The 14,656-nt window shown below is 38.1% G+C and overlaps 1 protein-coding gene across 1 annotated transcript in view; it reads right to left on the reverse strand.

Moving 5' to 3' along the window:
- LOC126268127 (saccharopine dehydrogenase-like oxidoreductase) overlaps nucleotides 1-14,656 on the reverse strand; it is a 77,581-nt gene that overhangs the window by 27,687 nt on the left and 35,238 nt on the right. Inside the window, exons 3-5 of the mRNA XM_049973657.1 lie at nucleotides 13,401-13,588; nucleotides 10,935-11,064; nucleotides 9,470-9,525 (exon numbers count right to left, since the gene is read on the reverse strand). Of these exons, the coding sequence (XP_049829614.1) occupies nucleotides 9,470-9,525; nucleotides 10,935-11,064; nucleotides 13,401-13,588 (374 nt within the window). The remainder of the gene's footprint in view (nucleotides 1-9,469; nucleotides 9,526-10,934; nucleotides 11,065-13,400; nucleotides 13,589-14,656) is intronic.

Consider the following 14,656-nt stretch of genomic DNA (forward strand, 5'->3'; position numbering starts at 1 on the left):
TCGAGAGTAGGAAAAGGGAGAGAAGTAAACGTAGTAGGTGAATATGGAATGGGGCAAAGAAATGAAAGAGGAAGCCGCCTGGTAGAATTTTGCACAGAGCACAACTTAATCATAGGTAACACTTGGTTCAAGAATCATAAAAGAAGGCTGTATACATGGAAGAAGCCTGGAGAGATACTGACAGGTTTCAGATAGATTATATGATGGTACGACAGATTTAGGAACCAGGTTTTAAATTGTAAGACATTTCCAGGGGCAGATGTGGACTCTGACCACAATCTGTTGGTTATGACCTGTAGATTAACACTGAAGAAACTGCAAACAGGTGGGAATTTAAAGAGATGGGACCTGGATAAACTAAAAGAACTAGAGGTTGTACGGAGTTTCAAGGAGAGCATAAGGAAGGAACGGACAAGAATGGGGGAAAGAAAAACAATAGAAGAAGAATGGATAGCTTTGAGGCATGAAGTAGTGAAGGCAGCAGAGGATCAAGTAGGTAAAAAGACGTGGGCTAGTAGAAATCCTTGGGTAACAGAAGAAATATTGAATTTAACTGATGAAAGGAGAAAATATAAAAATGCAGTAAATGAAGCACGCAAAAAGGAATACAAACGTCTCAAAAATGACATCGACAGGAAGTGCAAAATGGCTAAACAGGGATGGCTAGAGGACAAATGTAAGGATGTAGAGGCTTATCTCACTAGGGGTAAGATAGATACTGCCTACAGGAAAATTAAAGAGACCTTTGGAGAAAAGAGGACCACTTGTATGAATATTAAAAGCTCAGATGGAAACCCAGTTCTAAGCAAAGAAGGGAAAGCAGAAAGGTGGAAGGGGTATTATAGAGGGTTTATACAAGGGCGATATACTTGAGGACAATATTATGGAAATGGAAGAGGATGTAGATGAAGATGAACTGGGAGATGTGATATTGCGTGACGAGTTTGACAGAGCACTGAAAGACCCGAGTCGAAACAAGGCCTCCAGAGTAGACAACATTCCATTGGAACTACTGACGGCCTTGGGAGAGCCAGTCCTGATGAAACTCTACCATCTGGTGAGGAAGATGTATGAGACAGGCGAAATACCCTCAGACTTCAAGAAGAATATAATAATTCCAATCCCAAAGAAAGCAGGTGTTGACAGATGTGAAAATTACCGAACTATCAGTTTAATAAGTCACAGCTGCAAAATACTAACGCGAGTTCTTTACAGACGAATGGAAAAACTAGTAGAAGCCAACCTCGGGGAAGATCAGTTTGGATTCCGTAGAAATGTTGGAACACGTGAGGCAATACTGACCCTACGACTTATCTTAGAAGCTAGATTAAGGAAGGGCAAACCTACGTTTCTAGCATTTGTAGACTTAGAGAAAGCTTTTGACAATGTTGACTGGAATACTCTCTTTCAAATTCTGAAGGTGGCAGGGGTAAAATACAGGAAGCGAAAGGCTATTTACAATTTGTACAGAAACCAGATGGCAGTTATAAGAGTCGAGGGACATGAAAGGGAAGCAGTCATTGGGAAGGGAGTGAGACAGGGTTGTAGTCTATCCCCGATGTTATTCAATCTGTATATTGAGCAAGCAGTGAAGGAAACAAAAGAAAAATTCGGAGTACGTATTAAAGTCCATGGAGAAGAAATAAAAACTTTGAGGTTCGCCGGTGACATCGTAATTCTGTCAGAGACAGCAAAGGACTTGGAAGAGCAGTTGAACAGAATGGATAGTGTCTTGAAAGGAGGATATAAGACGACCATCAACAAAAGCAAAACGAGGATAATGGAATGTAGTCGAATTAAGTCGGGTGATGCTGAGGGAATTAGATTAGGAAATGAGACACTTAAAGTAGTAAAGATGTTTTGCTCTTTGTGGAGCAAAATAACTAATGATGGTCAAAGTAGAGAGGATATAAAATGTAGACTGGCAATGGCAAGGAAAGTGTTTCTGAAGAAGAGAAGTTTGTTAACATCGAGTATAGATTTAAGTGTCAGGAAGTCACTTCTGAAAGTATTTGTATGGAGTGTAGCCATGTATGGAAGTGAATCATGGACGATAAATAGTTTGGACAAGAAGAGAATAGAATTTTTCAAAATGTGGTGCTACAGAAGAATGCTGAAGATTAGATGGGTAGATCACATAACTAATGAGGAAGTATTGAATCGCATTGGGGAGAAGAGGAGTTTGTGGCACAACTTGACCAGAAGAAGGGATCGGTTGGTAGGACATGTTCTGAGGCACCAAGGGATCACCAATTTAGTATTGGAGAGCAGCGTGGAGGGTAAAAATCGTAGAGGGAGACCAAGAGATGACTACACTAAAGAGATTCAGAAGGATGTCAGTTGCAGTAGGTACTGGGAGATGAAGCTTGCACAGGGTGGAGTAGCATGGAGAGCTGCATCAAACCAGTTTCAGGACTGAAGACAACAACAACAACAACAACAAATCCCAATGAGTCTAGCAATTTATGGATGTCATTTAAATAGGTTGAATACTACTTGTAGATCAGACAATGGATAATACTGACAAGATGGGAAACTGTAATACAAGGCCTCCAGACGGAGGCTTGGTATAGTGTTTGTAAGTACTCATAATATCTCCTCTTGGTAAATCCAATCTATGCCCTTCAGATGACCCGATCTTGCTGATCCACATACAACTGCCAAGAACTTTATGCTTAAATGTGCAGTTTACTCTTCCAATGACTTCCATGGCAGTTTGAACTAGCTCATTACAGTCATATGATTCACAAATAATACTGGCATTCTTATTGTGAATATTATGCAATGGAGTCCATGGCAAAAATAGTGACCATCGGGAAATTTTTGTTCTGTTAAAAAAAAAAAAAAAAAATCTTAAAATCCTTGCCTGACTTGTCCTTCCTGTCTTGGCAACATTTCAGAAGTCATTATAAACATGGGAAACTGTCAAGAGGATTCTGTGTTGCCAAATGATAACATAGCCAACACCTACAAGGTATAGGAGATCCTGTCTGACATCTGCCTCTAGCAGTACCAGGTTGTCAATGGTATAAGGATACCTTTTGAACTTCCACTGAAAAGACTAATAAACAAGACAACAGATAACCATCTGCACAAAAGTCTTTCCAATACAGCAAGTGAGTACCACCTTATGATACACACTGACATAAATATAGTGCTTTGCTGTTTTCAGAAGGATTACGCTGGCTCTATACATGGCATGGAATGGTCCATTTTCTAGAGCCAGCTAAATAGTACAAAGATAATTCCTTTTGCCATCCCGGTAAGTACAAAATGAAGCAATGCCCTTCTCTTTATCATGTGCTACGTCAGGAGCGACTGATAATGCCAAATCCCCATCTTACTCAGACAAAGGGCATTTGCAAGTCACTCAGTTGTTGGACGAAATGCCCTGACTGCCACCCTCGGCAATTTTTGTGTGTTGTCAGTAGACTGGATCTGACAGGCAGTGGTGATTATTAGTGTGAAACATACAGCCACAGCCTGCACTATGCAACTACAGTTAGTCTGGGATGAATAGTGTGAAATGTTTTAACTTGTGTGTGACAGTACGTTTCGATTATGATCACTGCTATTTTTATTTCTGTGTCTTGATTAAGCTTTCACTTTTGTGAGCTCATACTCACTCTCACAGTACTCCTGTTCAAAGCACATCTCCAAGCCAGGGCACTGTAGCACAGTATCAGCTGCCAGAGCAGCAGGTACAGCAAAGCGTAAAAGCTGCTGTGATCATCCTGCCTTGCAGGCACTCTGCATCCATCCAAACCCCTGTACATGCAAAATTAAGAAACTGTACATGATTCTAAATTACTTTACAAAAAACCACTTTCAAATTTTGCAACCATCTTTTCTTGGTCTGACAGATATTGGATAACATCTGTTTTCCCCATAATGATATGTTACACTACAATTTCCATATCACATTAGGAACTGCACATTTCCCACCATGCTTAGAAATCAAATGCTGCCAATGGCCCTCACACTACTGCCAAGCTTGTGGAAAGATTTATGGAATTCAAAAACACTGTCACAATTTATTTTTACTTGTATTAATGATTCATGACATTTGGTCTGTATCACCAGAATAATTGCAAAATTCTCAGCAAGTGGTCAACATTTCAACTTGCACAGATTGCATGCCTCCACATGATCACAAAGGGCACTTCTCAGACAACACATGGTCTTCCATATATGGCCAGAAGTCCTTGGCAAGCAAGCAAGCAAGCCTTTCACAATGCAACCCCTTGAAGTAGATCTTGAGCTATGTTACATATGGTGTGTATTATAGTCAAAAAAATACAAGGACAACGGGGTGGGAGGAATTGAAAAAAACTAAGTGAGAACATCAATATTGGCAAACAAACTGTCACAAACTGCTTGCGCGCATCTTTAATAAGGGCAATTACTAAGGAGCGAAATTAGACCTCTACAGAAACAGCCACTCCACCTTTGGCTCTATTGCCAGTGAGGTCAGCCTTTTTTGTGACAATAATCCTCGACCCAGATTTATATAACTGAAGAATGTCTTTAGTACCCTTATGTGCATGCATGTTCCGTATGACAAAGAGTTCAATTCCTCCACACAATTCCTGTATCCACCATTGTTTCACTGCAGGAAGTGAGTCATGCAAGTGATTTTCCTAATTTTGTTTTCAGCAACTTCATGAGGGTTTAACAGAACTAGTGTAAAATCACTTGAAGCTACCAAATATTGTTTTGGATGTGAGGAATCACTAGTGTATATTACCTTAATCTTGCTATAAACTGCCTCATGTCATACTTGGAGGCAATTAATTACTTCCTCATAGTTTGCAGGTGTCAGGGCTTACATTAATCCCTATGTTTGTATAAGGAAACTGGCTGTGTACACTTTCTATTTATCATTACAGCAAAAGAAGTGACTAAGGTGATTGTGTTGCATCAGTGTACATACTGGATGGCTTCTCTAAAAAATAAGGCACAATACAGGGTGATTCAAAAAGAATACCACAACTTTAGAAATTTAAAACTCTGCAACGACAAAAGGCAGAGCTAAGCACTATCTGTCGGCGAATTAAGGGAGCTATAAAGTTTCATTTAGTTGTACATTTGTTCGCTTGAGGTGCTGTTGACTAGGCCAATAAAGTTTTTGGTCCCTTTTTCTTCGAAGTTGCTATTGTAACTGGACTACAGTATCTGGAGATGTTAGAGAATTGGCTGTTCCCTCAGCTCGAACAAGAAGCACAACAATTCATATTTCGGCTGGATGGAGCGCCTCCACATTGGCACTTATCTGTCCGTAACTACCTGAACGTCAACTACCCGAGGCGATGGATCGGCCACCAGGCAGCCCGTGACAGAGCACTTCATCACTGGCCTCCAAGAAGCCCTGATCTTACCCCCCCCCCCCCCCTGCGATTTTTTCTTATGGGGGTATGTTAAGGATATGGTGTTTCGGCCACCTCTCCCAGCCACCATTGATGATTTGAAACGAGAAATAACAGCAGCTATCCAAACTGTTACGCCTGATATGCTACAGAGAGTGTGGAACGAGTTGGGGTATCAGGTTGATATTGCTTGAGTGTCTGGAGAGGGCCATATTGAACATCTCTGAACTTGTTTTTGAGTGAAAAAAAAAAACCTTTTTAAATACTCTTTGTAATGATGTATAACAGAAGGTTATATTATGTTTCTTTCATTAAATACACATTTTTAAAGTTGTGTTATTCTTTTTGAATCACCCTGTACATTCAGTCCCAGATTTAGATCTACTGCATGTTGTTAGCCCTTATGTACCAAGGTCATATGGGTAAAGAGTTAATATTTGTAGCTAGGCAATGAAAGAGAAATTAAGTGTAGTATATTCACACACAAACATCCTGTATTTATGTACTCCGGGAGTTCCAGTGAACAAACTGTAACTAAATCATTGGTTTATTCTCCAGATCTCCTTTCATTTCATTTGTGATATTTATCACCTCTAACATTCCCTCACTCATTTAATTCACTGATGTTAACTGAGGCATCATGATGTATTGCTACACCTTTACAATAAGAATGTTGTGTTTTTAAGAATGTAGGGATGTATATCTAGAATAGTGGCACTCAATAGCAAGCACTGTTTGATCATATGTCATTAGTCTGATTAGATGAAATCATTTTGTGATAACATTAAAATGAATTTCTGAGCTTTTCATACATTTCATTCTTCCTTTCATCCCTTTAAGCACTTTCTGAAGATAAAAATGAAAGGAGGGGATGGGGGAAAGTGGGAGGTTGACATGTGCCTCCTGCTCTTTTTATAGTGATAAACTCATTATGTGTAATGGGACTTGTTCTGTTACTACTATTACCTTTAAGAGACAATTTATCGTCATAAGGGAAGCTCAATGTCCTTACCCTTTCAATTGTGTTTGCATTGTCTGTAGCCCAACAAAGCTGTTAGAAGATTTCACAAAAAAGGGGAGAGTACAATCTGGGGAATTTAGATTGGAATGGCACTTGGTTGGTTTGTAGTTTACCTAAAGGGTGTTACCCTGTAGCAGTGCTCAAATGCTCTGGCCAGCCAGTCCCCAGAAAAAAGTTTTCAAAGTTTTACCTGCACTTTATATAACAGTTTAACAAGCACTTGTGTAAAAATAACTTATTGGTAACATGCTTGATTTTTAATCCGTTCATGCGGGTTCAATCCCAGCTTCTGCCAATTTTTTTCTTTTTTCTCCTTTAGTAATAATTACAAGGATTTTTAAATAAAATGAACAACAAAAAGTATAATAAATTAAATCATTTATGATTTTATTTTGTATATAATGCAAAAATTTTATTGAACAATGGAAAATCCAGGATGGAATGTAACATCATCACTCTATACCATCAAAGGCAGGGCTATCTGTGAAACCAGTCATGTGATTTACAAGCTAAGCTGCAACCACTGTGCTGCATTCTATGTAGGCATGGCAACCAACAATCTGTCTGTCCACATGAACGGCCACTGACAAACTGTAGCCAAAAAACAAGTGGACAAATCTGTTGCTGAACACGCTGCCAAATATGATACCCCTCACCTCAATGATTGCTTCCCACCAACACCAGCTTTCCTGAATTGTGCAGGTGGGAACTTTCCCTGCAATACATCCTATGTTCCCATAACCCTCCTGGCCTCCACCTTTGTTAGTCACTGTCCTCACTCATCCAGCCCCCTCCGTGTTCCCCTTCCAGCACTGCACACCTGTCATTTCCCCACCACACCCAGTCGTAATTTCTTTTTATTTCTCTCCATTCCACTACTCACCCCCTCCCCCCTCCACACCTTCTCTCCTGCCCTCCATCTGAACTGCAACACTTCACTGTCCGCCACTCCCACCATACTATCCCTCCCCCTCCCTGTTCTAGCCTCCTCCTTACCCCCACCCAGTTGCCACTCCTATCATGCACTGGTGCTGCTGCTCACAGTGTAGTTTCAGCTCTCTGAGACTAAAGATGTGTGTGCAAATTGTGTGTGTGTGTGTGTGTGTGTGTGTGTGTGTGTGTGTGTGTGTGTGTGTGTGTGTACTGCTGACAAAGGCCTTAATGGCCAAAAGTTATAATTGTGTGAATCTTTCTGTTGTGCCTATTGCGACTCAGCATCTCTGCTATATGGTGAGTAGCAACAATTTTATGGTATAGTGGAGATGCTGATTCACAGATGGGCACAACAAAGACTCAATTGTAGCTTTTGGCCATTAAGGCCTTCATCAATCACACACACACACACACACACACACACACACACACACACACACACACACACACACACACACTGCAGTCTCAGACAACTGAAACCACATTGCGAGCGGCAACAGTGCACGATCCCCATATAAAATATTCCAGATATCAGACTCCATCAGCTTGGTATGTGCCTTTTTTACCTTCATAAATGCATGTGAATGAACTACAAAATACTCATACCTTATACTTTTCTCAGTTGCCACCAGGTTGAGATAGTAAGTGCTGACCTCTGGCACCAGAACAATGGACTATCTCCACACCAAGTGAGGTAACAGCTTCTGCAAGGCACTAAATGACATTCATGTGGGTGGTAGGTGATCACCCTTACAGGATACGGGTGCCGTCAGCAACATCCAGCTGAGCGCTCCCGTATGGTGCTCAAAGTGTTAAAGCAAAATGTAAATTAATCTGGTGTATAAAAACCCACTCACTTGTGCCACTTCCCATCAAAATTTCTGCTTCTATGATGTGTTGAAAGGGAGAGAAATAACTAAGTCTCTGTAAGTTCAGTGTTCTGAGGAGACAATTCATGGTGCTCTTGATCAGAGTTATATCGCGCCTTGCATTGCAAGGAGCACGTTCAAGCCTGATGTCCTCAAGCCACATCAAGTCTCACTTCATGACATCGATGGGATTCCCAATCTTTTAACTGTTCATGTCTATTCAGAAAGACTACCATTTTCTAGGTATTTTTATTCATAAACAAAACAAATTCAAAATGTAATGAGTAACCACTCACAGCACAAAGCAAACTTAATTTATTTTTCCTAGTAAAAAATATAAAAACCTACACAAAGAAGCAAAGCAATGTCATTAAGTTTTGAATAAACAAAACGAAATCAGTAAATACATATATCCTAGCCAAGTAAATTCAGTGCTCCGGTTTTAGAAAGTAAACCGCTTACTTTGTCTGATCCCGGGAAAACACAATGGAAGGATTAATAATTTGGTCATGTGCGATAAATACCCTTATACTACAGGGTAAACTATCCATGAAAGTAGAAGTACAAATGACGTGCTATGCCATCATATCAAACAAACTGGCTATATTCTTTTCAAATTTGTAGGAAAGCAGACAGCTAGAGCTTTTGTACAGTGAATGCCACAATTATCTTTATTATGGTAATTGATCCCAGAAAATTAAGCTTGAGTATGCGATTGTAGAATATACGATTTGTTCAAAATGCATTTTTTCAAGAATGTTGCCTCTCTGTATATATTATTTATTATATTGCCAATTCCCAACAATTGGGCTGTTTAAGCCCGTAAAGCTGTCTCATCACCTAACAACTGGTTGCAGTGCCAACATAAACTTCATAATTTCCTTTTATACTACAAAACACGCACAATGTTTCTGTCCACTAAAATGCTACTATAGTCCCAAATGATGCCAGTCTTTTCCATGTACAGTTAAGGGCGAATTTCAAGCATCAATTGACAAGTTTTAGGTGTTTACGTGGTCGTGCTGGTAGTACTAGTAGCAGTAGCAGCAGCAGCAACAGCAGTAAATGCCCCTTATTTGCAGTTACAGGTGATCTTTGCAACTATTTGTTAAGGAAACAAAACTACTGTGATACATAAATCAGAAAATAAATTGAGAACTAAGGGCTAAAAGGAGAAAAGATTTTACTAAAAGCTGAATTTGGTAACTCACATGTTACAATACTACAACACATTAACAGTAGAGAAACTAAATATATTTCAGTAGAAAGGAACAGTATACCTTTGGAGCACAATCAAGTTTAGACTCTAGGTATGCTTCCACAGAGTTGACATCACCTAAAACAGGAAACCAAAAAGTAAATTCTTGTACCATATGAAATTTAAAATAATGAAGGTTATGTACTGATACTGCCCTGAATTCAAAATCGATAGTGAACTTCTTTTACTACTTGTGGAAAAAAATCACAAACATGGATATGCACAAGCAAAATTAAAAATGGCATTTGCTCTCTTATTTTAATTGAAAAGATAAGCACAAACAAAACTTAAAAGGAAGTAAGTAAATCTACATTTCTTAAGGTCTGGCCTAGATTCTCGGACTCTGCTAAAAACCCAGCTAAGGTGTGGGTCTCAGTTCTTGGAGGAGGAGAGAGAGAGAGAGAGAGAGAGAGAGAGAGAGAGAGAGAGAGAGAGAGAGAGAGAGAGAAGATTACCAGGGGTGGTTGGGACTATGCAGCATTCAGGAGTCACTAAGTCATTGGAGTACAGAATTCAGAAACAAGTCAAGAGTGAACTAATTTATTTTAAAATTGTTTCAGTTTGCTTCCAGGTCAGCCACTTTCACTGCTCTTACTTGTTTGAAGTTTGGAATAGAAGCTGTATTTATGCTTGTGTGCATATTTGCTTTTAAATGAGGAATGCTTGAAACTGTAGTTACAATAAATAATGAAATGTGACAGCAATAAGCAGTAATTACAATACCTAACAATTACGTTAAGGATGTGCGTCAATCCCTCTATGAACAACTGGATTCATTCTACTTTACTTTCATTCCGAAAAAGAAGTCCACACTTTATATTTCATAGAAGACCATTTCAGAATAAAGAATATAGAAATCACTTTTTGTGATGAAAAAATGTTCTGTGATTTAATTTTAAGATTCAAGATGCTAGTGACAAAATAATTCTTAAGGACGAGTTCAGCATGTGATAAGAAAACTAATTAATTTTTACTGGCTCAAAAGTAAGATTAGGGGTCTTTCTATAATAGGTTACTAACTTTAAGAATGAGAAAATGGAAATGAAACCTAAGAGGGAGTATTTTTTAGGAGGAGGGAGGAATGTGATGTGTGTCTTTTCCATTCAGCATCAAACAAATGACTCAAAGAATAACAAAACCATCCATCAGGAAATAAACAATAAAGATTTCACTTTTGAATCCAGTGATATCATCCTAACCTATTTCAAACAACACACATCATGTACCACTTCTTAATAACCCACATAAAAATATATTCTGGAACAGCACTGTAGTTCCACATACGAACAGACTACCAAACTAAAAAGTAAATCTCAAATACTGTGTAACAGTTGTTTTCAATTTTGTGAAAGGGAAAAGCCCTTGATTTAGAAAGCTAGGAAGTAGAAAATTAAAAATAAAGTGGGCAAACAAAAACTACAGAACACAAGGTGAATGTTAATTAAAATTTTACACTTTAGTCCATAAAAACTATATTGTGTACATACCTCCAAATTTATCTTGCAAAAATACAACACCCATGTCTGCTGGAATGCTATCAAAACCACAAGCACTTACAATGTAAACACCTTTCTCTTGTGCAGACTTGTTGTAATCTAGCTGCATTCTCTCCATATACTGTTTCAAAAGGAAAGAAACAATTAAAACTTCCATATTTAACAGTCGAACACAGATTTCAAAGAATTACAAATATGTGATTATCTAGAGGAAAATACCTAAAGTACAGAAAATAAGTATGCAACTTTCTAAGCTTTCCATGAGGAAAGGACATTTCAAAATACTGTATTTAGCAATGTATAATAAGGCCCTGATTATAAGAGGCTTGTTGAGAAAAAATTATTTTTAACATATTCTGACTAATCAAAGTTACAACCCCCCCCCCCCTTTTTTTTTTTTTTTTTTTTTTACACACACAGTAGCTAACTAAAACATTAACACTACACCTAATCTGAATTTATGCCATTTATTGATTGTCTACATTTTGACAGTACAGCGAGAAATAAATGATAAGAAATGGTTTACATGAATTTGACAGCTTCTTTTTCAAATTTTCCATTTACTAACCCTGTCATCTTTGACATTACTGTTTTTAATTAACATCATCCTAACAGCACAGCTGTGGCGTTGATGTCCTATATTGCAAATATTTGGCTTCCTTTTCTGAATATGTTGCAATTTGTGAGGCTGTGGTTACTGTTGCATCTGAGAAAGCAGCTGTTACTGTCTGAACACATATCAGATTTCGCTTCTGTGCTGATGTGAGGAAGTGACAATGTATCTCACTTCCAAACTTATTGTCTGCCTGCTGCTCTCTCATTGGCTGCATAGGACCACACACCCCCTTTTGTGCCCGTCAGACATCACAGTGACTGTCGACAATATTTCAGCATGAAACCCCAAGCACGCCACTGGCTCCTATCTAAACTTTTACTGTCTCTTGCAGAAATCAAGACTACTGTCCACGTCAATTCAATGCTGACCACAATTCAATGCCGACTACAAATCCATTCAAGCAAACCAGTTTTAGCATGGTTGATTTTCCTAAAAAACCAAAGTATGCAGTATAGATTCCCACAGTTGGCAACATGAAGTAATTTGGCGCCCACTAATAATCCCCTCCCCACACTCAGCCAGATTTTAGTGCATCTGGTATCACTGTTCTGCTTGCAACCCTTCCATAGTCCTGTGCTTGAGCAAGTGCGAGAGAGAGACTGCAATATCTTCTAGTGTGCAAGTGATACGTAAGAACAGCGACTAATACATAAGTAACAGATCAGAATCATGATTCAGTCCAACTTTTGAACTTTTTCTCATCTCATGATCTAGTGATGTCTTTTGGTATTATCTCCACGATAGTTCTCTCCACCGTGATTTATTCTCGTGACAACAATGAGTCATTGTAATATGATTTATTTCATTTATTAGACATTTCAATCTGGATTAATTTTCCATCTTATTTTATCTTAATATTACCATCAAGTTCTAAGGCTGATTAAAAGCTGGTAACATTTTACCCGGTATTAACAGTGACTGAATTTCTCATTTGCTATGACTAGAACCTTTGTTGCAAACCTGTTCAGAAACAACAAGAGTTTTTAATATGATAGCACTAAATTCTGTTTCCTCCTGTGTTTCACAAATTTGTCAAATTGTAAACAGAGCAATAGATTATTGTTGTAGCTAAAATAGATTATTGTTGTAGCTAAACAGAGCAATAGATTATTGTTGTAGCTAAACAGAGCAATAGATTATTGTTGTAGCTAGTTCATAGTTTCTCACATCTTCCTTGCACTAGCACCACGCAAGTCAAAAGTCATGTGACTGTTCGAGTAACATTGATTTTGTGGAGGGTGCTCAGGGGTATCTGGAAATCTTGAGCCTGTTCAAGTGCAAATATCGTCTGCCGACCCTTGCCGTTCTGAATTTTTCAAAGTAAATCTGTACATGACGTCAATAACCAAAGCTTCATTTGTAAATGTAAGATAACCCCTATACACTCTATTAAACAATGTAAAAATGTCGACGTCAGGAGCAAAGTTCAACCTGTGAATGTAAAACAACCCTGTATTTCCTGAGCGACAAATTTAGAAGAAAACCTCATCTTATAACGGGATAAATACCGTAACACTTTAACGAACCACTGAAATGTAAACAACAGGATACAATGCACAGAAGAGTACTAAGGGCTATGGTAAATGTGTAATACATACAAATATTCATTGCACAGTTCTTTACTTTTAAACCCTTGTTGTAAAATTGTTAAAGTCAGTAAAAAAATGTTAATCAAATACAGCTATTAAGACTGCATAGGTTGGACTTTTGGGAGAATATCTCTGCTAATCACTGGCATTCAGTCCACAGTGGTTCGCAGCTTAATGCCTTTTCTATCTGACAACCTATCCAATAGATATCTGATAACAAATTTCAACATTTCATGGAAATATTTTACTTGCCTGGGGTTCACCTGTAACATCAACCTGATGTGCTCCACTTTCTATACAAGCTTTCACAACTGGTTCACCATAGAATCTGTAAGGGCCCACACAGTTCACGATCACATGAGCTTTTGAGGCTAGACGAAGTAGAGACTCAAAATCCTTCACATCTGCTTCTATGACTGGGACTTCTGATAAGTCTGCACCTACAGCAACAATCATTAAAATGTGCAATAGTAACATTCAGCAAAAACAGACCAGTGCAAAATTAATAAATCTAATTTACAGAAACAAACAATTTTTGGAACTTAATCTTTCTTACTTCTTTACTATTCAATAATGATATGTCCTTCCTAAATAATCTGTCCCATAATCTACCTGGAGTAATTTATTGAAACAATAAAAAAACAAAGTAATACAGTCCAGGCTAGAATTTAAATCTCATCTCCTCCCAGAACTGTAAACAGTATCTTAATATGACACCAAATCACTAGTTGTAACTTGTTTAGTGGTTCTAGAACTAGTTTCATCTTTAGCAGCCATAATGAAAAAACACCAATGAGTCATAAAAAAAAGATTAACAAAATTAAAGGTAGATGAGTTTACTGTAAAGAATGGATGGAGACAATTACATTAGCCCCACAAATGTTCGCAATTCTTTATTGTGATTACACTGTGTTCCAATATTGCTTGATCCTGTCAATTATTGTCTGTGTTCCTTGCTAGCTGAAAGCGATTGCAATTTCCTCTCTATGTAAAATACAAATCTGAGACTCATAACAATGCTTTGCAACAAACTACAGAATAAAAAGTGAGCTATTCTTATATTTTAGAAATGACCATGTGTTCTGGCTGGAATGCTATTAAATTTATTTATTTACGATTGTAATTTTGGCTGTTATGCCTTTGTCAGGAAACAGCTCATTGAAGTGTGTCAAAACATATTTCTTATCATTAAGAGGATATTGACCTCTTGTCAACTGTATTTACATACTTATCTCGTGCATGTGAGGCAAATTATGTAAATATGGTTTTACATATTTATCATATGCATGTGATGCAAAATATGCAAATATGGTTGACAAGAGGTCGGTATCCTCTTAACAATAATGTATATCTACATCCACATCCTCCAAAAGCTGACTACCTCTACTGTGAGACCAGGCTAGTACTCTGAAATTTAATATTGTACTGATATCATCAGGAAACAAAGCCTTTAAATGGCTTATCACATAAGTGTCCCAAAAATTAAGCACACTTGAATATGAAAATAG

This window comes from Schistocerca gregaria, chromosome 4 (genome assembly GCF_023897955.1).
Source record: "Schistocerca gregaria isolate iqSchGreg1 chromosome 4, iqSchGreg1.2, whole genome shotgun sequence".
In the NCBI taxonomy this organism is placed as follows: Eukaryota; Metazoa; Arthropoda; class Insecta; order Orthoptera; family Acrididae; genus Schistocerca; species Schistocerca gregaria.